This window comes from Trachemys scripta, chromosome 4 (genome assembly GCF_013100865.1).
Source record: "Trachemys scripta elegans isolate TJP31775 chromosome 4, CAS_Tse_1.0, whole genome shotgun sequence".
Lineage (NCBI taxonomy): Eukaryota > Metazoa > Chordata > Testudines > Emydidae > Trachemys > Trachemys scripta.
The window spans coordinates 101,526,602-101,553,268 of NC_048301.1; the positions used below are offsets into that span (position 1 = coordinate 101,526,602).

Consider the following 26,667-nt stretch of genomic DNA (forward strand, 5'->3'; position numbering starts at 1 on the left):
TTTGAGTGGATTTTAACTACAGAGGAAGTTCTGAAATCTCTTATCCATTGGGAAGATCATTAGGACAAAAGAGCCTGATACAAGGTGCTAAATTTCTTAAAATTTTTTAACAAAAATGAACATTTATTTGTAAATACTCAAAAAATAATTATTTTTACTCGGAGTAAGTATTGTAAGTTTGGGAAGGATAAGCTTTATTTTTCATATGTAACAAAGACCTGGATTACCTGCTTCAACTGCAAAACTAAATTCATTCTTAACAGTGGAATGCCAGTGTGACTGGCACTTCCATAATGTTATATTGGTACATGGTGGCTCTTACCTTACCTCATTTTCTCTCTTGGGCTTTTAGTTGCTGTTAACATCTCATTGTTAAAGATTTGTGGACTTTCTGTATTTACCTAAATATTTCCTTTCTTCTAGTGCAGTGTTTCCCAAACTTGGGACGCCGCTTGTGTAGGTAAAGCCCCTGGCGGGCCGGGCTGGTTTGTTTACCTGCCACGTCCACAGATCCGGCCAATCGCGGCTCCCAGTGGCCGTGGTTCGCCGCTCCAGGCCAATGGGAGCTGCTGGAAGCAGCGGCCAGTACGTCCCTCGGCCCACACCGCTTCCAGCAGCTCCCATTGGCCTGGAGCGGTGAACCGCGGCCACTGGGAGCCGCGATTGGCCGGATCTGTGGACGTGGCAGGTAAACAAACCAGCCCGGCCCGCCAGGGGCTTTACCTACACAAGCGGCGTCCCAAGTTTGGGAAACACTGCACTAGAAGAAAGGAAATATTTAGGTAAATACAGAAAGTCCACAAATCTTTAACAATGAGATGTTAACAGCAACTAAAAGCCCAAGAGAGAAAATGAGGTAAGGTAAGAGCCACCATGTACCAATATAACATTATGGAAGTGCCAGTCACACTGGCATTCCACTGTTAAGAATGAATTTAGTTTTGCAGTTGAAGCAGGTAATCCAGGTCTTTGTTACATATGAAAAATAAAGCTTATCCTTCCCAAACTTACAATACTTACTCCGAGTAAAAATAATTATTTTTTGAGTATTTACAAATAAATGTTCATTTTTGTTAAAAAATTTTAAGAAATTTAGCACCTTGTATCAGGCTCTTTTGTCCTAATGATCTTCCCAATGGATAAGAGATTTCAGAACTTCCTCTGTAGTTAAAATCCACTCAAATCTTATGTTTTGTCTATGTTTGATTTTTTTAAGGATTAATAATCTTTTTGCCATTATTCTATATAACTGGAAGTTCCTTCTTGATAAGAGGCTGCAGAATTGTGTTCTACTTCTGAGAATTCCATGAAGAATTTTCAAAGCGGCTGCCATCTCTTATTATTCACCATGGTGCTGAGACCACCATGGGTGGCCCTTAAAAGAAATAACTACTCCATTTCTCTGTTCATAGGGCTCTTCTCTCTCGACAACATAGGAAGCCACCTTCTTCCATAAGAGCAGCTTGGAGATCTTACCTGTCTGTCTATATGGAATGTATTCTAATCTAGATAAAGTTGAAACTCAAGTTACGCATTTGAGAGCAGTTATGAGGAATTGGATGTGTACATTGAGACTGATTATATACTGGAATTGCAGGAGCATGTATGGAGGAGCTGAGGAGTCTGAGTAAATTTGGATGGTAGTGCATGTGAATTGAGGTTGATATGGACATTAATCAAATAAACTAGTCCAAAAAAAGATATTATCTCACCAACCTTGTCTCTCAGATAAAGCAACTTTGAGTTTAAAGTCTGCTCAAGTGCATTTCTTAACTCTAACAGAGTTATGTTGAGGGTTTTTTTAGTGTGAAAGTTATTTATTAAGCACTAGCAATACAAAGACAATTCCTGTTCCAGAACGTACTCACAAAGCTATAGAAATTGTCTCAAGGAGTAGAAATGAGAACCTTTCAACCTTATTATTAAGAGGCTGTAACACCTTTGGAAAGCAAGTACACTATAGAATCCTTACCACCATTTCATTCATTCACGTCTAGCATTTTAAGAAAAGGAAGTCTCTTCTCTCCTATATCTAAGGTAGATCAATCATTGGATGTTAGAAAAAGCAGATAGGTTTGAGTTTGTATGAAAGGATACAAAGTATTCAGAAAAGCCAAAACTGTTGGAAAAGAAACTGTTCAATGCCAGTTCTCAAAGTCGCGTTACTATCCAACAACAATTTAAATTCCCCCTGCATTTTAAAAAATTGCTCTGAAGGATTCTCCCAGAGAAGGGAATCACAAGTACTCTCCAGATGCAGTAAGCAGCCACTGTCCAGTATTGCTCTCCCAAGTAAAATTGATCTGAAAATAAAATTTGTCACATAGAGGGTCTGAAATGTGTGAATTCTAGTTGTAGACTCAAAAGCAATATGGGAGGGGGAAAAACAAGCAGGAAAGATTCAGAAGCATTACAAAGATATAGGGTAAAAAAAATATTTTTAATTTTCTGTCCCAAAATATACTGTATCAGAAATAACAGTTACAAAAATTCCCATAGCAACTTTATAATACGGGTCCCAGATAAAATAAAAATCCACCAAGTTAGAACACGACTTGGTCTAAGGTTAACCAAAAGTCTTACTGGCCTAGTGCAAAACTCTCAGGTTTCTAGGCTAAACTCAGTTTTAGGTCTTTATCTACATCAGGCTCCCACAATGACCATTTCTTCCAAAGCTGGAGCAGGCTTCTAAGATACACTGCAAGCCAGAGTAAGGATAATTTTTTTTAAAGACTCTAAATTACTTAGAAGCCTCAGAACTTGTCTACATGGCAAACTTTTATTCCAGTATATGAATGCCTTTTTTTGGCTTAGCACATGTTGCTTTAGAATGGGTTTAAGATAAACTGAAAAACCAACTCTTATTCCAGAATAAGAATATCCATATAGGGAGTTGTACCAGTATAACTATACTAGTTTAACTATTACCAGTTATACATATAAAACTTTCCCATGCAGACAAGCCCTAAGTTCCACTGAAAGTCAATGAAACTTAGCAACCTATGTCACCTTAGATGCTATTGAAATTTTTACCCTTAGTCTTTTAGGGCTGGAGCAAATTTTTCAAGCTGGGTAGACCAGACTTGCAGACTAACTTCAGTTCCAGACTAACTAAATTTTCCAAACCTGGAGTAAGCCTCTATCCCACCCAACCTCCCAGGCCAGACTCATTTTTTCAACCCTGGGTCAAGCTTTATGGTTCTTAAACCTGCCCCCACTAAACGTCAGTGATTCAGCAATCACTCTCAGTGAGTGACTACTCCATCAGTTTCCACTCTTTTGTTTCTACTAGGCTGTGGAAAGATTCCCATGCTGGAGCAGCAGAGGCACAATCCTTTCCTGCCAGATTCTTGCCCTTGGAGAGGGATACATGAATAAAACAGAGAAAATGGCTATATCTATACTTAGAACTTTAGGGAATTCAAAGCAGACCCAGACGACAACAGTAGTTATTCAAGCAACTGATCTGTACACCTGAAGTGTCAAATCAAGGATGGGATAAGTCTTTAAAATTCTCAGTGTAGACAAGTGAGCCAAGACACAAAAATGAAAGGACAGGCACACAAATAGTAAGAGGCTGGTCCATAGTCTACTTAGATAATTCTGATGTTCAATATCAAGCTTAGTCCCTTGACCCCCATACAGATAGGGGCCATGTGCACATCAGAAAAAATACATTTTGCTCCTTGCAAAAAGATGCATTTCACATTGCTCTCTAGCAACGACCATAGCTCAGCTGAAAGAGCAGCACGATTTTAAGGAGTTACATCCAGTCTTCTCAGCCAAACAGAGGGAGGATCAGTACAATGCACGTTTTTTGGGAGAAAAGGATAAAAGGGAGTCTAAGGGCATGGTTAGATTGGGTTAGTTTGTTCGCTCCAAATGCCCAGAATTAATTATATTAAACTGAAGTGTGTCCCCACAGCTATGTTAGGCCAGTTTAACATTTGTCCCTTGTTAACCAGCTCTGCAAATCTCTGAATTAACTGAGAAGCATGTTGGGAAGATATCCCATGGTTCAAATATCCACTGTTCACCGCTATGCATTTTGGGATTTCTCCTAACAGCACACTGTGAGATGCCTACTGAAACCTACATGAATTCTGGAACTTGGGTTCCAACTAAAACTCCCATAATTCCTCTCTGGCATCCATTAACTCATCTATATTTTTCAAACTGCTGTCAGGCAGCACGGAGGACACACTGCTGACTGCCACAATCATGACAGTCATCGATATGAGCAGGATAATGCACATGTATTGGCAGTCGTGCAGCCAGATGAGTTTGGACTGGCAGACTCAGACAGCTTTGGATACCACACCAGTAAAGCTACAGATGGAGGCATTACGAAAGAATTAAATCAAGCAGTTACCTCCACAGGGCATTTATCTGGAGCTGCTTCAGTTGATGCAGCACCACTTCCAGTCACAGTCAACTAGCAGCAACTGGTGGGACAAAGTAGTGATGCAGAATAGGATGGCCAGCAGTGGCTGCAGAAGGTTACTTTCCTAGAGGTCTATGCAGAACTCACCCTAAAGCTGCAATAGCAGAACATCAACATATGACTCAGCATGGAGAAGCATGTGGCCCTTACTATCTGGTAGCGCAATAGCTACTGGTCTGTAGTCACTTGTTTGGCATTGATAGATCAACTATTAAGGCAGTGCTGCTGTGCCAGCTCATAAAGCTTGGTAGTACACAAGAGGTTATTGACAACTTTGCATGGGTAGGGTTCCTGAACTGGGATACACATGCCTATTTTTAACCACACACACATACCACGTGAGAGACTCAACAGGAAGGGGTATTTCTCCATGGTGCTGCAAGGCCTGGCTGATCACCATAGAAGGTTCAAACAAACATTAATATGGTGTGGTCTGGAAAAGTCCAGGAAGCCAGGAATCTTTAGAAACTCTGGCACGTTTTCTAGAATGAGCAGGGAAATTTTTGCTCCTCATTATGGACATTAATAGAGTTATGATTCCTCCTGTCATTTTACCCTCTGCTTCCCTGGTTTATGAAGCCTTTTACAGGACACTAGGATAGGAGAAAGGAACTATTTAACTATATTTTGAGTAGTTGCAGAATGACACTGGCATATGCATTTGGAAGAATGAAGGGAAGATGGGGTGCCTGATGACAAGATCAGATGTTTATCATTGTGTGCCTTGTGTTATAATTGCTTGGTATATTTTCCATATCTGTGACAGCACAGGAGAGAGCCTCACAGGTGGTTGGGAGGAGGAGATGCAGAGACTTTCTGAATACCATGGACAGCTCGAGAGATTGCTTCTGAAAAATGCTAAAAGTGGTCAGAGAAACAGGGTCAGGGATGTATTGTGCTCCTCCTTTTGAGGACAGGATATAGTTGTGATCAACAACCAAGAAAATATCCAAGGAAATGACTGACAGGTCATTGACACGGGGGGGGCGGCATGTTACATAACTGATGGGGGAAGCAATTCCTCAATGAAATTTTTCATCGGAGTTGTACAAAAAACGTGTATAGAGTTAAATAACATACATAATAAATAATGCTACTTGACTGAAATAAGTTCGTTAATAGCATAGTGCAAACTTAAGATGACAGAAGTGTGGCATGTGCAAACAGTGGAATGCTCACAAATACCTGTAGGTTAGGCACTCAAAACTGTTCTTCTACATCTCCACATTGGTCGATTGCTAGTTCTTTCCACATCAATTTGGCTGATTGAATAGAAGGTTCCAATATGGAGTGTTCTCAGTAGTTTGCAGGCCCAGGCTACACATGTGCTGCACTTGACATTTTCTTACCAATGTGCTCCAGCACAGCTGTTTTCCTATGTGTTGTGCATACCCTGTCTCTTTCCAGGATTGTGCACCGTTCCGAGACTTCTGATGCTTTCCTGGAGCAATCTATCCCTCCACCTTTCTGCCTTCATGGCCCTCTCTCTCTCTCTCTCTCTCTCTCTCTCTGAGGCCATGTACGCAATTACTACTTCCCTGAACATCTCAAAGACCCAGAAGGTCCCTTCCAGTCCTATGTTCCTACTGCCACTGTCATCTTTTTTTCTGTTTCCTTCAGAGGTTTGTCAGCCTTTCGGTGGGAGATTTGGCCCCTATAAACCCAGCTCATTGCATTGCACAAGCAAAGGAAAATCAGAAAAAGCACAAGTACTTAATGTCCCAATGCTAGTCTCCATGCCAACAATTTGCTTTTTCCAGTTTTGTAATGCCACTCCCATCTTCTCTTCCCCCTCTAGGGTTCACTTCAAGAGGACAAGACATTTTCCAAATTACTTCCTCCTTGTATAGGACCTCTGTACCAACGGAGGGTGAATAGGTGGGTGTGTGGCTGTGAGATTGGTAGCCAGCAGGGGGTAGGTTAGTAACTGCACATGTACCTCTGCAGACTGTCCTTACGTTGGATGCAGTTACCCTGAGATACAGAAGAATCTTGTTAAAAATGGCAATGGACAAACTAGGAAGATATGCAGCACTTCTATTTACCAGGATGGCCTATTTCCCCTCCTCCCCCGTCCCCCAGCTAGAGAAGAAGAAAAACTCTAGTTTATATGGTAGTCCTGAGAAGGCTGCATTACCTTGCAGTGTGCATGCCCAACAGAGAATTATCTTTGCTTTTAAGTTCTCTTTTATAACACATGTATATAAGTACAAAGTGCACTGCCAAATAAACAAACTTTTGTAGTAACTGATTTGAGTGTAAAGGGTTAACAATGCTGAGGGAATTACAAATACCTTGCAATCTCTCTGTATTTTGGCATGCCTCTGTAGCCTGATTTTTGGCTATTTACCATATAAAATTTAGTTATACATAAAATCTCAGCACATTGCTACAACTATTACCCAAAATATATTTTTCTACTGCTACTTTTGTTTCTGTTACTACAGTAAACATGCCCACTGTGCAATGGGTTTGACATGTTAACCCCATAGTGCTAACATCTTGAGTGGAGGCAGTAAGGAGGGGCAACATAGAACCAGGATGTGGGGAGGGAGGCAAGGAGTGAACAGCAAGCACCACAGCAAGAGGATATGGATATGCCAACTTTCTAATGCCATAAAACTGATCACCCCTGCCATGAAGCCCCATCTCTGCCCCACCCCTTCTCTGAGGCCCTGCCCCACTTGCTCCACCACTCCCCCGTCACTCGCTCTCCCCCACTCTCACCGGGCTGGGGCAGAGGGTTGGGGTGCAGGAAGGGGGTGAGGGCTTTGGCTGGGGGTGCAAGTTCTGGGGTGAGGTTAGGGATGAGGAGTTTGGGGTGCAGGAGAGGGCTCTGGGCTGTGGTTGGCGTGCAGGGAGTATGGGCTCTGGGCTGGGGGTGCGGGCTCCGGGTGGGGCCAGAAATGAGGGATTCAGGGTGTGGGAGAGGGCTCCAGGCTGGGGAACAGGGTTGTGGTGCTGGGGGGGGGGGGGGGGGGGGGGGCCCCGGCGGGGGGGGTGGGCTCGGGGGTGGGGCTGGGGGTTTGGGGTGCAGGAGAGGGCTGCAGGCTGGGGCTAAAGGGTTCAGAGTGTGGGAGGATGTAAATGTAAGGATTCAGGAGTGGGCTTTGGGCTGGGACAGCGGGTTGCTGGAGGTGCGGGCTCCAGCTGGAGTTGTGGGCTCTGTGGTGGGGCCAGGGATGAGGGGTTTGGGGTGGAGGAGGGAGCTCCAGGCTGGGGCAGAGGATTGGGGGGGGGGGGGGGGCAGGCTCCAGGAGGGAGTTTGGATGGGGGATGGGACTCCAGGCTGGGGCAGGGTGCAGGAGAGGCTGCAGGGTCCCGGCAGCACTTACCACAGCTCCCAGGAAGCGGCCGCCAAGTCCCTGCAGCCCACAGGCACATGAGCAGCCAGGGAGGCTCTGTGCACTTCCCTCACGCCCACAGGCACCGACCCCACAGCTCCCAATGGTCATGGTTCCCAGCCAATGGGAACTGCAGAGCCGACACTCAGGGCAACAGCAGCGTGCGGAGTCTCCCTGGCCGCCCACGCACCTAGGGGCTGCAGGGACCTAGCGGCCACTTCTGGGAGCCGTTCGGAGCTAGGATAGGCAGGGTGCCTGCCTTAGCCCCAGTCCCTGCTGCGCTGCTGACCGGACTTTTAATGGTCCGGTCAGTAGTACCCACTGGAGCCACCAGGGTCCCTTCTCAACCAGGCGTTCCAGTCGAAAACCAGACACCTGGCAACCCTGGGGGGAGGGGAGGGTACGTGAAGCCAATGGTCATGGCATTTGATACGACAAGGCAATAAAATCTCAATAGCTTTAAGTGTCGGTGCAGATGCCAATTTGAGCATGCTCTTGGGAGGAGTGTGTTAACAACCATGCAGTTGGAAAGAAACAAGTAGTTCAGCCCAACATGGAAGCATGCAACCAGTACTCCTCCCTCCCCCCCCTAAAAAAAAATTGCTTAAATTCCCTTATAAAGTTATTTTGTACAATAGCACTTAATATTTACCGGAAGTCTAAAGCTCTCCTCCACTTCAATTTCAGGCTGATTGCTAGTACAGCCGTTCCTGACTGTCAGGAAAATTTTCCTCCTCATCAGACCTAATATTATATGTAGGTCCAGGGAAGTTGCCACGGTGCCATGGCTGCATTGTGGAAAACTATCTACTATACCACTCTTGGATGCAGTGGTATCATAGCTTTAAAAAAACAAACAAAAAAAAGGCGGTCCAGGTGCTTATAGTATGGGAAGGTAGGGGCAACATTCTGGGAAGTCTAGTTCTTGTCCCTTGTCTTGAGGTTTTTCTGCTGTAGCTCCTTTGCTTTCATTCAGCAGAGACCAGCTTGAAAACCATTTCTTCGCTTTCACTTGCTCTGAAGGGGTCCACACAGAAGCACAGCTAATATAATGGGTATATGACTTTGGGTATGTGAACTCACTACTACCTGGTATCTAGAAAGATACTGGCATACAGCCAGGTGTGCCCTAAATCAGATAGGTGACATCCAGTCAAAATGATCCCAGAGCCCTGGAGGGAACACAAGTACACAAACAGCACAATCCAGGTGTGAAGCAATGCAGAGTAGGACAGCACTGGGAGGACTGCCAATAGAGTACTTAGGAATGTGTCCACACTAAACTTAAAGCAAATAAACGCACTGAGAAATAGAGTTACTTCTGTTCCAAAGAAGATTAATTACTGTGAATTAAGACACCAAATAATTCAGTGTAAAAAATGTGTGTGGATTCAAGGCTCTTTAATGTGAACAAACCAAGTTAACCCAATGTAACATCTCCTTGTAGACAAACTAAGAAGACCAGTAAATGAGGAAGGGAATAAAAGAAAAAACAAATGAGTGCAATAGTCATGGAATGCACAAATTCAAGGGAAAGAGACAAATTCAAACTTCATAGCTTCATTTCAGCAGAGATGGGAGATTACATTTGTGGTTTTCAGCTACCATTACAATGTTTTATTAATGGCAACTGAAACACACCCAGAAATAAAACACACCCTAAAAATCTTTCCATCATCATTTTAAAGAGTGCAAGAGAAACATTCAAACACTCCAAACACAAAAATTAAACCCAAGACACTGATATTTTGAAATACAGGTGGATCAAAACCACCTAACAAATTTCATCATATTGTTATAGTATAATAGCATCAAAAAATGTAACTTTGTTTTTGCTCATTTAAGGCCATGTTACCTTAGAGCAAAACATAGTCTCAGAGTATCAGTAACTGCACAAGATACACCTGATGAGATTCATACACTTCATTTTTGCATTTCTGTTAAATATATATTGCTAGTGAACAACCAACCCTTTACAAGTTCCAAAATTAAAATTGAAATTATTAATCTGTACAGAATTGTAACAGCTGAATTAGCAATACTCTCTCTTTTAAAAACCAGGACAACAACATTGTATAAAACTATAGGTACCGCCTTACAAAAGAAAACATGCTCTATCCAGACTGGCAAAACTCAACTTGCACTCCAATGTGGGGTAAGGAATGATGAGGGGGCGGAGTAGATTTTGCACTTGGAGTAGTAGATTCTGATGACAACTTTGTAAAGCTGAATTTATCAATGAAAATGTAAACTGTTTTGCTTGAGTTTGGACTTCAGTTTGTAGTTTTTCTTATAATGAAAGGCCTGCGTAAACTGTTATACTATTGCAGCCTATAAGCAAACACAAGGGAATTAAACTTACAACAAATATGAGTGTTTTTACATTGAAGTTCATGCCTAAATGGTTTGCCAGTGTCCCTTTTCAAGAAAAATATGAAAAATGTGCAATAAGTTTAAGATATTTACTCTTTTATGGAACTCAGACTTTCAGTGTCCCCTTTACCAAATATTAGATCAGCAGCATTGATGGTCACTATACAGACTACAATTCTAGTACTGACCATTTGAATCAGCAATCTGTATTGAAGACAAAGTTCACACAGGCTTTTTCCCCTAAATTCCAGGAGCAGTTCTTTCTTTTTCTGAAGTAGTATTAACATAAAGGAACTAGAGTAAAAAATGTTATCCCCTTTTATAGATGGGGAATTCATGAAAATTAAGCTTTCCTATTTGTGGATGCAACCTCTGCTCAAAAATGAGGAAAGTAGGTGCAGATTATAAAGATGAGACCAATTCATGTGTTTTCTCTCGAAGGACTGTTTAATGGATTCACTTGTAAGTATTATATCTACTACACTGCTCTACAACCAAAATGCTTCTGAAATAAATGTAGTCAAACTTTACTAATTCTGGGTCACTGAGAACGAAAATGATGCTTAAAATTGTTGATTGGCTCTAGTTTGCAAGATATGCTATTGGGTCAGTATATATGACCCTTGACTTGGGAATGGTGGAGGATAAGTGAGTTATAAAGGGAAAGGATCTCAATTTAAACCAGAAATGACTAAAATACATCTTTGACTGGATTGATGAATAAATCCATGACTGGGTTTGGACAGTACTTGCTTTTTAGGCAAAACAATGAATGATGCAATCTGAAGCTGGTATTGCGTCATACATGATATGAATTGCATCATGTTATTCCTAGAAGTCACGGATGATGCAATCATAACGAAGCTTACATCACTCTGCTGAACAAATTGCCCTATATCAGCTCTAGAAATCATACAGTATCGTGCTCTCTTATTTGTCAGTGTTTGATTTTGAAAAGGGACACATTTCTGTTTAGCCAAAGTGAGCAGAGATGCCTCGTACTTGTGTGAACAGTGCAGATAACTTCTGCTATGTTTGTGGTGAAGTGACTTTTGCATCACAAAAGCGCAGTATAACCACTATGGTTAAGAAAGCCTATCACCTTTATTTTGGCTGCAAAATTGGAGATCAGGACAAGAGGTGGGCCCCACACGTATGCTGCAACACTAGTGCAACAAATCTTCGCCAGTGGTTGAACAGGAAAAGGAAATTGATGCCTTTTGCAGTGCCAATGATTTGGAGAGAGCCAACAGATCATACCAGCAATTGTTACTTCTGCATGGTGCCTCCAGTTGGGAAAGGTGTGTCAAAGAAGAAAAAGTGAACTGTGCATTATCCAAACATTCCATCAGCTATATGCCCAGTACCCCATGGAGAAGGACTGCCGGTTCCTGATGCACCAGAATCATTTTCACTTGAGTCAGATGAGGAAGAGGAAGAGGATGAAACTTCTGGTCCTGAACCATCAATGTCACAGGACCCACATTTTCTCCCATCCTCTTCCTCTGAACCACACCTCATAACACAGGGTGAACTGAATGACCTTGTCAGGGATTTGGAACTACCCAAGAGTAAGGCAGAGCTGTTGGGCTCCAGACTACAGCAGTGGAATCTCCTGGCAGGTGATGTTAGGGTTCCGTGACCATCAAAAGGATCTTGTCCCATTCTTCTTCATGGAAGGTGATCTTGTAGCCTGCAACAACATCAATGGTGTGATGGCAGCCCTCAACATCGTTCACGATCCAGATGACTGGAGACTGTTCATTGATTCATCGAAGACGAGTCTAAAAGCTGTTTTACTGCATAATGGCAATGTTTTGCCATCAATTCCAGTTGGTCATGCAGTCCATATGAAGGAAACCTATAACAACATGAAACAACTTTTGAGGTGCATAAACTATGACCAACATCAGTGGCAGGTTTGTGGCGATTTGAAGGTTGTGGCTCTCTTGCTTGGTCTGCAGACTGGATACACAAAGTACTGCTGTTTTCTCTGCGAATGGGATAGTCGTGCAAGAGATTCCGCCTACATCAAGAAAGATTGGCCACTCCGACAGTCATTGGAGCCTGAGAGGAAAAGTGTTCAGCATCCACCACTTGTTGAATCAAGGAAGATTTTGTTACCACCCTTACACATCAAGCTGGGTCTCATGAAGAACTTTGTCAAGGCCAGTGACAAAACACAAGCAGCTTTCAAGTACCTCCGTGGAAAATTTCCAAGGTTAAGTGAAGCTAAGATAAAGGAAGGTGTCTTTGGTGGTCCTCAGATTCGTGAACTTCTTCGAGATGATACATTTGACCATGCACTGCGTGGCAAGGAAAAGACGGCATGGAAAGCCTTCCACTTAGTGGCAATAAATTTTCTCGGAAACAACAAGGCAGACAACTACAGGTTGTTGGTGGAAAACCTCCTCAAGGCATACAAAAGCCTTGGTTGCAACATGTCTCTAAAGATACATTTTTTGCACTCTCATCTAGATTTTTTTCCACCGAACTGCGGAGCAGTGAGCGACGATCACGGCGAGCAATTTCACCAGGACATTGCAACAATGGAGAAACGCTATCAGGGCAAATGGAGCCCATCAATGCTTGCAGACTATTGCTGGACAGTGACAAGAGATGCTCCATTTAATGAATACAAGAGACAAGCCAAGAAGCGCCGAGTAGACACTGAATAGGACTCAACTATGTCCATAATAGTTTTTTGCCTTTTTGTTTCATAATACATTTTATTTATATAACCCTTTTGCTGATTTTTAAAGTGTTACATAAACAGGACAGGTGAAATATCATGTAAAGCAACCATAAACACATGAAAAGACCTAGGTTTACAATTTATGATTAAAACTCTACTATCGACACAATATACATAGACATAAAATGTAAAAACTTAAATATCTTAGAAACAGTAGCCAATCAGTTGTTTTAATTGGCATATTTGAATTCAGCACATCAAAATACACAATAAATAGCACATTTTATCTCTGAAGCAGACGACTTCTCAAAAATTGTAGACCAGTGCTATTTATTTTATTTTCATGTCTATAGAATAATTTGTCTAAGTTTACGGCTGTTCAAGTGACCTGCCTGGCAGGGGAGATACTGAATGGCTCCTGTCCCAGTGTCTCCCTCACCCTGATCCTGGCCCTCCTTCCCTCTCCATCTCCCATCCTGACCACCATTTCTGTTCCTTTCATGCCACCACTCCTAGCCTCCCGCCCATTCCCCTGCTTCACCCCCTTCATCTTCCCAGTCTCTTGCTGTCTCTGATTTCAATCTCTAGTTCTCTCTCTCGCTTCCCATCCTCACAATCTCTGATGACTTCAACTTCCATGTTGATAACCCATCCAACCCCTTAGTTGAACTTTTCCTTGCCCTAACCTCTTTGTTTAACCTGTAGCCTGGTTCAACTGTCCCACTCACCAGAAGGGCTGTTCATTTGATTTGGTCTTCACTAAGCATTGCATTCTATCAGATCTCTTTTGCTGAGTTCCCCCCTCTGACCCTCACCTGCTCTTTCAGCATCGCCCCTCAACCACACATAACCCAGACCCTCTCGTTTGACCTTTCAGCAACCTTCCCAATCCCCTGATGTTGACTTCTCATCTACTCTCAGACATCTCCTTCCTGCCATCTCTTTTCTTTCTTCCATTGATATGGTGGTTGATTCTCTGTGTTTCACTCTCCTGCACCCTTGGCTCTCCCCCAGCCCTGCCAACATCCACTTATTCTACTCATGCTGTGGACCATCTCTGGCAGAAATTCTGTGACCAGGATGACTTCCTCCATTCTCTCTTCTTTCAGTTCTGCCATCTTCCTAGATGAACAACACTACTTCTCCAACTAAACTGAATCCTATACAATCACAGCCACTTTGTCATCACCTTTGATTCACTCTTTAAATTCTTCCTACCTCCTCTTCTCTCTCCACATAGGATCTCAATTTCTTCGGGGGGGGGGGGGGGGGTTGATAAAATATGACACAGCCCCTCAGCTTTCCTTCCTTTTTCCTCCTACAACTCTCACCTTCTCCCTTGGCAAAGACACAGATGTTTCTTGTCTGATCTCCTCCTCTAACCCCTCTCTAACTCCATTGACCCCATCCTATCTTCTGATCTGCTTTACCCTTTTTCTTAAGCTCTCACTCTCCTTTGGCTTTTTCTCTTCACAATACAAGAAAACTTTAGTCTCTCCAATGTTAAAAAGCACCATCCTTGACCCTACTTGCCTCTCCAATTACAGACTCATCTCCCTTCTTCCTTTCATCTCTAAACTTATTGGTTGTGCTGTTTAAAATCGCTGTCTGGGGTTCCTCTTCTCCAATTCCATCCTAGAGACACTCCAATCCAGCTTCTGCCCCTTGTATGCCACTGAAACCCCTCTCACCCAAGTTTCTAATGGCCTCTCTTTTTCTGGCCAAAGCTCAGAACCAGTCTTCCATCCTCATCCGCCTTTGACATGCCGGTCACCTTTGACCATGCTCTTCCTCTTGAAGTCTTCTTCTCCTTTGGCTTCCATTACTCTGTCCTCTCCTGGTTCTGTTCCTACCTCTAATTCTCATGCGACAACATGTCCTTCCAAAGATCTTCCTCATTCCCCTTCCAACTTTCTGGGTGGGTTCCACAGAGCTCGGTCCTTGGTCCCTTTCTCTACTCCTTATCTCTGGATAATCTCTACACTGATGAACAGATTTACCCTCTCTATTCCAGACCTGTCTCCTATCTAAACTAAAATCTCACTCTGTCTTTCTGATATCTCATGGATGTCTAGCCATTGGCTCAATCTCAACATGGCTAAATCAGAGTTCTTAATCTTCCCCCAATTCCTTTTTCAATCACTGTGGACAACACTGCCATCCTGGCTGTCACTCAGGTCCATAATATAGGCATTATCTTTGACTGAGACTCTTCTCAAGGTCCTCCTATGCAGGCTATATCTAAATCTTACCAATTCTTCCTGCGTAACATCTCTAAGATATGCCCTTTCTTATCCATCCACAGAGCTAAAACTCTTATCCAAATACTCATCATAGTTACTGCAACATTCTTCTTTTGGCCTTGAGAAATGCAATCTTGCCCTACTCATATCCATTCGGAGCAGTGTTGCAAACGTCATTTTCCTAGTCCATTGCTTTGACCAGGTCAGTCCATTTTTTCCAATACCTCCACTGGCTCCTCCTTCACTTTTGCATCAAACATAATCTACTTGTATTCACTTTCAAGGCCCTTCACAGTCAAGCCCCATCCTACCTATCATCTTTCATTCATTATCAAACCATCAGTTCTTACTTCTGAGTGAACTACGATTACAGCCTCCACCGCCCATTTGTTAAATTTTCAAACAAGCACTTTTGTGCTTTCTCCCATGCTGCCTCACACATTTGGGAAGTGCTCCCTGTAAACAGCAACAAACTATCTCATTACCCATCTTCAAATCACTCCTTAATATTCTCCTCTGCCATAAAGTCTACAAAAAAAAATTGACAACGGTTAGGCTGCTGGTGTGCTGAGTGCCTATCATACGGACCAATACCGTCTCATGGGGTTTCTTGTACTCCCGTTGGTCTTTCTATATCCATCTGTTGCCTCTTGTATTATATGTATATTGCGAGCCCTTTGGGGATAGGTACCATCTTTTTGTTCTGTGTTTGTACAGTACACCTAGCACAATGGGGTCCTGGTCCACGACTAGGGCTTCTAAGCACTGCAATAATACAAATTAATAATATTATGAATATAAGCATACCTAGAAGAATAAGACAGGTGCCCACCTCAAGAAGCTTACAGTTTAAGCCAGACATTGAAAGCAAAGGATAATAAGTGGGTGGATTTTCAGAGTAACAGCCGTGTTAGTCTGTATCCGCAAAAAGAAGAACAGGAGTACTTGTGGCACCTTAGAGACTAACAAATTTATTAGAGCATAAGCTTTCGTGGACTACAGCCCACTTCTTCGGATGCATATAGAATGGAACATATAATGAGGAGATGCTCTCTGTATGTGTGTATATATATCTCCTCATTATATGTTCCATTCTATATGCATCCGAAGAAGTGGGCTGTAGTCCACGAAAGCTTATGCTCTAATAAATTTGTTAGTCTCTAAGGTGCCACAAGTACTCCTGTTCTTCTTTAAGTGGGTGGAGGTACTGTATAATGGAGGATTACAGTAGTGATTAGCATGAAATATTCATTGTTATATACAAGTCTCTCAAATGTTCTTTTCTCTTTAATATATTAATGTTTATATTTGTGAGGGTGGGGCTGAAGTTAGAATTGGAATATTAAACAAGAAGTAGTGTGATCGGAGGACGATTTTAAAAAGACAGCGAGCTCACATGGCACTAAGGGGGGGTCTATGAGGCAGCATGGGAAGAGGAGAAGTCATTTTGAGAGCATGACAGGCAAGCAGAGTTTAGAGAAATGGGTACTAGTGTTGGGGTAGGTGGTAGAGATCAGACACCTCTGGCCTCAAAGTTGAGGAAGTGTATAAATGTAAGGAAGAGGACTGAAAAAGCTATATTAGGAATACACATTACATTATTTGACCAAGCAACAACGCCAGCAAAGAGTAGATAGGCTTCATCTCATTACTTTGCTTTATTGTATGTCTGTTTAAATATTATCTTTAACTGTTCTGGTATGAAGTCAAATTTGTTATATTAAGTGGTTAAAATGAGAAATAATGCAATTTGTCCCTAAGCAAAGGGAAATATGCGAACACCCCGTGCTGGTTGGAGTGGACAGTGTGTGCATTTGTACCCAACTGCTAATTTCATATTTTAAAATATAAAATGAAGATAGTAAATACTAAAACAACAACGAGTCTGGTGGCACCTTAAAGATTAACAGATTTATTTGGGCATAAGCTTTCGTGGGTAAAAACCTCACTTCTTAGGATGCATAGAGTGAAAGTTACAGATGCAGGCATTATATACTGACACATGGAGAGCAGGGAGTTACTTCGCAAGTGGAGAACCAGTGTTGACAGGGCCAATTCAATCAGGGTGGATGTAGTCCACTCCCAATAATGGATGAGGAGGTGTCAATTCCAGGAGAGGAAATGCTGCTTCTGTAATGAGCCAGCCACTCCCAGTCCCTATTCAAGCCCAGATTAATGGTGTTGAATTTGCAAATGAATTTTAGTTCTGCTGTTTCTCTTTGAAGTCTGTTTCTGAAGTTTTTTTGTTCAATGATAGTGACTTTTAAATCTGTAATAGAATGACCAGGGAGATTGAAGTGTTCACTTACTGGCTTATGTATGTTACCATTCCTGATGTCAGATTTGTGTCCATTTATTCTTTTGCGGAGGGACTGTCCGGTTTGGCCAACGTACACGGCAGAGGGGCATTGCTGGCACATGATGGCATATATAACATTAGTGGATGTGCAGGTGAATGAGCCCTTGATGGTGTGGCTGATATGGTTGGGTCCTCTGATGGTGTCACCAGAGTAGATATGGGGACAGAGTAGGCAACGAGGTTTGCTACAGGGATTGGTTCCTGGGTTGGTGTTTCTGTGGTGTGGTGTGTAGTTGCTGGTGAGTATTTGCTTCAGGTTGGGGGGTTGTCTGTAAGCGAGGACTGGCCTGCCTCCCAAGGTCTGTGAGAGTGAGGGATCATTTTCCAGGATAGGTTGTAGATCTGCTTTTATGTAAATACTGCTTTTATGTACAAAAGAAAATAATTTAATACAGAGCTCCTGTTAATGACAGTATCACAAATATTTTTGTATAATTACACCTGTTCTCAGTCATTGCAACCATTTTAAAAAGCCAGCCTCTAAAATTTGCACCAAATAAATAATAATAATAATAATAATAAATTTAACTATGTATTACTGTAGTGTTATGGGCTCTAATTGATTTCAGTGTTCTACTTTTTTTTAAAATGCAATGTAAAATTATATAGCAACAGATATACCCTACTCCAAAGAGCTTACAATCTAAACAAGCAAGTAGGAAAATATCAACTTTTTAAATGTCTATTTTACAAACAGGAAACAGAGGCATAGAGACTAAGGCCCCAGTGCAACAAGGTGTTCAAGTACATGAGTAATTCCATTAACTTCATGTTACCTATCTATTTAAACTTGTATTGGGACCTGTGTGACTTTTCCAAGGTCAAACAAACAAACAAAATTAATCTATGGAATTGAACCCAGATTTCCAGGGCAGTGTTTTAACCACATGACTATCCTTCATCTAATCAGAAGAGGGTGAAATGAAAGTAATTGCTTCTGTGAAACATACTAAGCTTCCTGCACATCTGAACAAGTCAAATTGCTCTAAAAAATGGAGCTAATTTTTCCTAGCTTTCATTATTTCAGTCACGCTTGACCCAGACACAAAAATAAAAATCAAGGAAAAAAAAAAAAATTCCTTTCCTGCAAGACACAGTATCTTTTACATAGTAGATCTTGTTTACTCAATGAGCCCAATCACCTCCCATACATTCATCTTAAATGGTAAAAGTATTTCTTCCTAATACATCAGTTAAAGACAAGCAACTGCATATTACAGTACTTTTCAGAATAAGTCAAACAAACATATTTGATATCCACAAGATCTGTCGTGCTGTCCAGTACTATAGAGAGTCCCAACTCTGAATTCCTCATGTTTCCACAGATCACAACTAGAGCTGGAATATATTATACACCTCTACCCTGATATCACACAACCCGATATAACATGAATTCAGACACAACATGGTAAAGTAGTGCTCTGGGGGGGTGGGGCTGCACACTCTGGCAGATCAAAGCAAGTTCAATATAACATGGTTTCACCTATAATGTGGTAAGATTTTTTGGCTCCTGAGGACAGCGTTATATCAGGTTAGAGGTGTGCTATACTCAGGCAACCAGTTCCTTTGAAGTCCATGGGAGCGGTCCTGCGATTGTTTACAAGATCAGGCCCTTAAAACCTAATCCTGCTCCCAGTAATGACAAGATAAAACTCCCTTTGACTTCAGTGGGAATAGAACTGGACTATCAGATTAAGATCTTTAGGGTAGGAACTGTTTTGATTACTTGTTCTGTAAATATTTATTTTATAACACCAAACAATAATAAATAATGAATGTAACACTGGGTTCAAGATGAACACAGAAATAGTTACATGAAGTTTGTTTACTATAAGTGCAGGATTTTTAAAATGTTTAATTTATTTCAATGAAGAGTAGAAAAACACTAATATGTTCAGTGCTTGAAGTGTCTGAAAAAATTGTGCTTATTTGAAATTTAGACTTAAAATTAAATCATATTACATAACCCTTTTGCTGTTTTGTATTTATTTTTATTTTAATAACCAGTTTAAGTTTTATTTGAGGTTTCTAAAAATAAACCATTACGGTATAACCTATTTTAAATGAGGAAAACAAGTACACGGGTTGTCAGTTTTCCAGAACTATGTTGTTAGCTATGTCTATAGCAGATGCAGGAGGCAAAATGCTGTAGAATATGATATCTGAAGACAGCATGGATATTCATTGTTAAACAGCAAAAGCATATGTAATTTTTAAGCATATTTCACAGTTTAGTTCCCATACAAACAAAACAGAGCCTGAGCCTGCAGACATTTACTACATGGGTTACTCAAGTTAGGAAGCATTTACAGAATCAGGTTCATAGGGCCGGTTCCTGCTCCCACTGAAGTCAAAGACTGCTCAAATTGATCTCTATTGGAGTAGACAGGATACATACACAAGAAGCTGTTTCTCCTCCCCTCCCTCTTCCCCTCCCCACCCACCATGTACACAGACCTCTTTCCTAGTATTAGCTTTCGCCTACGAAAAAACAGAATGTGAACCCAATACAATTATTTTCTCACAGGATTTTACCAACTAAGCAGAACACTGTCAGACATAACTATTCACAATTTTTTCCAGTCTCAGTAGCTTTATTTTCTCGCACTGTACAATTTCAGTATACTATATTAATATTCTTACAAAATATCACCATAGTAACTTAGCCCTCTCAGATTACTAAAACACATTCATACCATTATGGGTTTATACTGCATTCTTTGTATTCCTCTGAACTTTTTAAAACAGTACTCATTAATCCCTATGTAAATTAACTACTTGGAAATGTTAATATTACAGATCTTTATTAAATGTTTTAACATGCAACCACAATTCTTTAAGAGACCTTAATTCTCTCCCAAATATGTTATTACATTTTGATTCCACGTGTTCCCTCTGTTAACATTGTAGTAGAATACTGAAAACGTTCAAATAAGCATACAGTGTTTATTAAATTTTCAGATAAAAAAAATCAATACCTTGAGACTTTAAGTGGATACATCTGACATTTTATTAACTCTGCAATGACCATCTTCTCTGAGTCAGATGCAAAATAAGGGGATTTAACTGCTTTGTCTTTATACCAGCACTGATAAAATACTGTACAGAAGGAAATGTATTCCTAAATCAAAGTACCCCAAATTTGTGAAAAAAATCTGTTAATACTATTTAAGTTTTCTGTAAGAGATATTTACTGTAAAGCATAAGTCTACTGTTTAAAAATGTAGGAAACTAAAAGTGTACAACATACTGCTTTTATTCACTTTTACGGAAATGGAAAACATCAAAACCTGGATGTCTACAAGCAATTATATTTTTAAACACCCATGACTTCAGCATTTGTTGAACATTCAGTGTATTTTGCTAAGGTTGGCATTTGTCATGTTTTTCCAAACACTAAATACCTATAGTTTGGCTTGAAGTTTACAGAAACTTTTAGAAAGTCAGCTAAATACCTAAGGCAGTATTTGATTAAACTAACACTAATATCCTTTACCATCTATAAAGAGGTTTAAAAAAAAAAAAACTAGCACAATTTGTATTTTTCCTATACTGCAGATATTCCTCTGACACAGAGGCTACTCACCTGAAGCAAAGTACTATATTTACTATGTAACTAGAACAAAAAAGAGGGAAGGGCAAGTAAACTTCTAATTACTATACCATATTCCCTAGATATTAATTTAGAACAAAATGATACAGTGTTTAAATGCTTGTTCACATGATGAATCTTACCAACTTAGAAGCTTAAAACTGGCTACGTAAAAACTATTTCTGAAACCCTTTACTTGAACTTTTAAATGACTCTATAATACTGATACAGAACCTCAGAATTTGAACGTATTTCTAAACCGACTAATGCTGTATTCCTCTGCAAGGTAAATGCTCAAGTCAAGGATTTCTCTCAGCTTGGCTCATCTTTCCCTGCTTGGCTTCAGACTCACCGAATAAATTACAGTAGGGGAGGGAGCTCTGGGAAACAATCGCACCAGATGCATTAGGAAATACACGCGAGAGCAAAACTAGACAAGCTTCATTTATTTAGAACCTCTGAATCTCAGCTGCAGCAACAGACGGGACTTTCTGTAACAATGGCCTCTTGGCTTACAAGCCAGGCTTCGTTTATATGTTATTTAAACACACACACACACACACTTGTATTCTCCCTTCTGTGACTGGATGATTTTCCACTTCAAGTAGCCCCGGGCCAATTCCATCAGCAGCACAACTCAGTGTTCCTAGAGTTCACGTGCAATTTCCAAGATACAAACAGACTCAACCCCCACACGGAGTTTGCACTACAAGCTTTGCACTGTAAAGGGTTTTGCCCAAAGTAGAAACAAGCAAAACTTGCCTTATAAAACCTGAATGTTTCATGCTTCTTCCAGACTTGACTCAACAGTTCTCTAACCTTAAGACGGTTCCTAAACCAAATCAATGTAAACGCGATATTGCCTTATTTGGAAAGAAACTACTTTAGCTTGGCAGAAAAACAGACATTCGTGATGTACATATCTGTGCCAGCCAGTTGAAAGTAATATCCTCAAAAACCTGGTTTTCCCCCGATACTTGTAGTCACCTGGTCAAAAAAGGTGGGAAGAAACTAAGTGCTATGCAACTAGAAAGATTCATTCTCCAGTGTAGTCTTTCAGAAGCCGAGGAGGTGGAAACATCACAATCAAAATAATAATAAAGCGGCATCTGATACTTAAGAGGGATGTGCTTAAAAAAAAAGTTACTTTTATAGAGGTAAGGTCTGCCAACCTGATGCACAACGTCCAAGCCCTGTATCCTGCAGGGAACACATCACTACGTCTATTGACAAATTAAATCTTAAAGGATGCACAGAAAAAAGATCTCGCACAAGCGCAGAGATGAACTAATACCGTCTTATCTTTCCATTTATTATTTTAGGGGAATCTTGACACATCCCCCTGCAAACACATACCAGTATATGCGCGGGCGCGCGCACACACACGTTAGACACTTGCACTGGTTCCTCGGAAAGTTTTGAAGTTTGGTTTCCTCTGCCCCCACTCCCCGCCAGCGCTGCCCACTCCCTCCCCAGTTTCGGGGGACCTACCTGTTCTCTGGAAATACAAGGCAACGAGGGTCTCCTGGACATTTTGCAGCTGCCGTAGTAGCTGGTTGGCGTTTCTCCTAAGGACACACAGCTAGACCTCCTCCTGGGTCTGATCACAGGCACTTTCTCCTCCACGCTGGGAAGCCGCGGGTGGTGATGCTGGTGCTGTGCTCCCTGGCTCTGGGCAGGGAAGATGCCGCGCTGCCAACCCAGCAGTGCCAGGAGGCAGCCGGCCACCCCGACTGAGCCGGCCAGCAGCGGTCTGAGGCTTGGGGGCAGCGAGCTGAGGCTGGTGAGCGAGACCAGCCAGACCAGGCTAGAGAAGACCAAGACCAAGAGGCTTCGGCGGAGCTTCAGGGTGCTCTGCAGCAGGGTCAGCACCGCCACCGAGCCCAGCACGGTCAGCAGCCGGCCTGCCACCATCTGCAGCTCGGCGGGGCCCTGCGGCAAGTCTCGGGGCCCTTCCGCTGGTAACAACCACTGCAGCGCCACGAAGTCCCCCGAGTAACAACAGAGGGGCAGAGCCAGCAGCCACCAGAGGCTGGTGCCGCCGCCGCCGGGCTCCTCGCGCTTGTCCCGGGCCAGGTAGCAGGTGAGGAAGAAGAAGGCACAGGCGATGCTGAAGAGGGGGCTGAGGCAGTGGGACAGTCCCAGCAGGGTGCGCAGCGCCGAGGGGCCCCGCCAGCCGTTCTCGCCCTGCTGGCCCCAGGGGCTGCTCCGGCCGTAGGAGAGCAGGAGCGAGAGGACAAAGGCGGCCAGGGCGCCCAGGCTGAGCAGAGCCCGGGGGGAGGCGGCGGGGAGCAGCAGCAGGGAGAGGAAGCCCCTGGGGGGGTCCTGCCTCAGGGGGGTCACGCAGCTCTTCACATAGCCGTTCCGCAGGCTCTCCGGGCCGCTCCCGGGGCGGGCGAAGGGGGCAGCCACCCCGCTGGCGTCCTGCGGCGGCTGCTGGGGGAGTTTGCTAGGTCCATGCTGGGAGGCGGCGGCGGCTTCTCTCTCTTCCCTCATGGTGGTCTGGGGAGAGCGTGGGTCTAGTCAGCTCCCTCTCCTCCTGCCCGGCGCTGCCTCCCTCATCTCCGCTGGGGAAAGGCTCTCGGGTCAGCCGCGGGCTCCTCTCCCCGACTGCGCGGCGGAGTCCGGAGCATGGTGGGTAACGAAGGGGAAAGCGAGAGAAGGTAAAAAGTCTCTGCGCGAGGCGGCTCGGCAGTGGGGACTCGCTGTCGCCTCCCCGCGCCCACCGGCTGCAACGGCGACGGCTGGCAGGACCCTGGAGGGGGAGGGGGAGGGGGAGAACGGGACGGAGCCCTCCCTGCTTCCTCCTGCAGCTGCACACGGCGTGCGCGGAAGCGGCGGCGGCACGCGCCTAAAGAGCAGTTGGACTCTAACGGCCGCCGCACAGTAGCGGTGGTTGGCCTGCCGGGCCGAGGAAACGGGAGCGCGCGCCGCCAGCTCTAGATCTGGCCGCTCTGGGGCCGGGGTGTGCTCGAGAGCGCGAATCCCCGGGGGTGGGTTACAGCGCCCACCGGGCAGCGTCTGGCACCCCCTAACTGGAGTAGTTCTGCGGACTCCCCGCGCGTTACTCCGCTTTCCCCCTCCCCCTCTCAGCTACTCCTGACTCTTACACAGGCTGTCGGCCCGAGGTGTGTGCGCGGCTCAGAGCTCTTACTCGGACTGGGCCCCCTGCCTGCACGGGCTGGTCCCATGAGCCGGGATCCCCTCTCACAGAGCACAGAAAGCAGCATTTTCACCTGCAAACAGTGCGGTGAGAAGTTCTGCACACCCATCTAAAAATCTAGACAGGCATATTTAAGCAGCCACTGTTAGAAACGACAAGGAGTCCGGTGGCACCTTACAGACTAACAGATGTATTTGTCCATAAGCTTTCGTGGGTAAAAAACCTAACACGGCTACCCCCTGATACTTGACTCTTAAAAACGGTGGCTACATAGCGTTTGGAGTGAACTGGACAGATGACCCAGATTTTACTCTTCTTGCCTTTGAACATTACCTTCTCTTTATCTCTCTTCTATTTTTCTTTTTACTGGCTTGCCTCACTCCCAGCACAAATTGGTGGTGTTTATAATCTTTCAACTGCCTGAAGCTGTAAATAGGGACATTTGGGGCAAAAAAGTAGGGACATTCAAATAGATTTGTGGAGAGATAGTGGCCAAGTGGTACATATTTGCTTTAAAATGTACTGGCTCTGGGAAATAGTTGGCATGCATATATAAAGAATTAGAGGCTATTCGTTGCTATAAAAATACATGAGGAATAGGTTTGGCTTATAGTAATTTCTCTTGGTTCTTTCAGTTTTTGGCATAACGTTTACACATATGTACAGGTGAGATTAAATTGTTAGGCCAGGCTTGAAGAGCCACAATACAAAGTGTGCTTAATTTACTTTTTTAAAAATTCATATGAAGCTTCCCCATCACTACTGGAGTACCTAGAAGCCATAAACAATAGATGCTTCAAGCAGCTAAGCATTCTTCTCTTTTCCACTTAATCCTCAACACTCGTCTCAGCTGACTGCCTGGTGACAATTATAGTCTCTGGTCTCCTTTTCAGTTCTTTTTATGAGATGGGCATAAAATCTCTCTAGAACCTCCAATAATTTAGCTGTGGTAATGTTTTAAAATTAAATATTGTAACAGTAAGCACCTGATCCTGCACCTCATTTGAGTAATCCTTGAATATCTCATCCTCCAAGCATTTACACATGTACTTAGCTTTATACCTATTTAACTCCCATTGGTTGTACTATGGCCCTGATCCTATCGTATGGGCTTTGCACAAACACAAAGATCTGACCAGGTGCAACAACTAGCAGAATCAGGGCCTTGGTGACACTGAAAGAAAAAAGGACTTTTTACAAATAAACACAGTTATGACTCAACTGAGTCTTTAATGGTATTATGTTTTCTTAATTTGGGGAAATTCTCATTTTTTACTTAAATATGTATTCAGCAAAGTGTGCGGTCAGAAGTGTTCATAGTATAGGTCTATGGATTACATGCCTTTTTAAAATGTTGATGATGTAGTGAAGTCACAGATGTGCACCTAGGATTGAAAGTTACATAAGCTATCTTGCCAATTAAATTCTTGGAAAGAACAGATTTAGGGCCCAATACCAAAAGTCTTACTTATGTGAGTAGTCCTTCTGAAGTGAATGGAATTAATTGCTTTTAGGGCAAGATTTTAAGTATTTGGCAACTAAAAGGTACAGACAGGCATCTACTGGGATTTTCAAAAGCTCAATGGTAGATACCTAAATACTTTTAAAATTTTGTCCTTTAGGCCTTGTCTACACACAAAAGTTTTTCCAATTTAACTACATTCATTAAACCAGTGCAGTTTGTGTGTAGACAAGGCCTTAGGACCCACTCCTGCAAATGCTTACATATGTGCTGTACACATGAAGTAATATTTTCAGAATAAGGGCCTATGATTCAATAATGTCCACAAAATTCATCCAGCAGGATTACTGAAGGGATTAAAGAGTTCTACAACAGCATTCAATGTAACCAAAATGAAAGTTTCAAATTTGGAAAGTACAGCAGAGGCAAGAAACTGATATTTACCATCTTAATCAGAAATAACAAACAGTACCAAATTACAAATACGTTTTAAAGATCTTATTTTTAGAATAACTGGAGTTCACAATAAATTGGGAAGAAGCAACTCTTTGCTTCCCAGAAAGCAAATCAAATTGGTGGAGTCTTTAGTGTTCTTGTACCATAGCTTTCTTGTGGAAAGCTCAAAGTTTCCTTGAAAGAAGGATTTAAATCCTGTGTTAGTATAACCTCTACCCCGATATAACGACCCGATATAACATGAATTTGGATATAATGCGGTAAAGCAGCACTCCGTGGGGGGGGGGGGCACGGCTACGCACTCCAGTAGATCAAAGCAAGTTCGATATAATGCAGTTTCACCTATAACACAGTAAGATTTTTTGTCTCCCGAGGTAAAGGTATACATGTTATCAGTATCATTCTTCAGAATCCATATTGGAAATCATGTTTTAAAAATAACGGAAAAAATACTTTCACCCAACACATATCTAGTCAATGTTATATTTTTGCATTTAGCTTTACTCACGTGAGCAGTCCTATTAACATCAATAAGA

At 42.7% G+C, this 26,667-nt stretch overlaps 1 protein-coding gene across 1 annotated transcript in view; it reads right to left on the reverse strand.

Annotated features, from left to right (window-relative positions):
* Positions 1–23,770, reverse strand: part of PDE3B (phosphodiesterase 3B) — a 287,524-nt gene extending 263,754 nt beyond the window's left edge. The window contains exon 1 of the mRNA XM_034770132.1: positions 22,542–23,770. Coding sequence (XP_034626023.1) covers positions 22,542–23,546 — 1,005 coding nt within the window. The 5' untranslated portion in view covers positions 23,547–23,770. The remainder of the gene's footprint in view (positions 1–22,541) is intronic.
* Between the last annotated feature and the right edge of the window lie 2,897 nt (positions 23,771–26,667).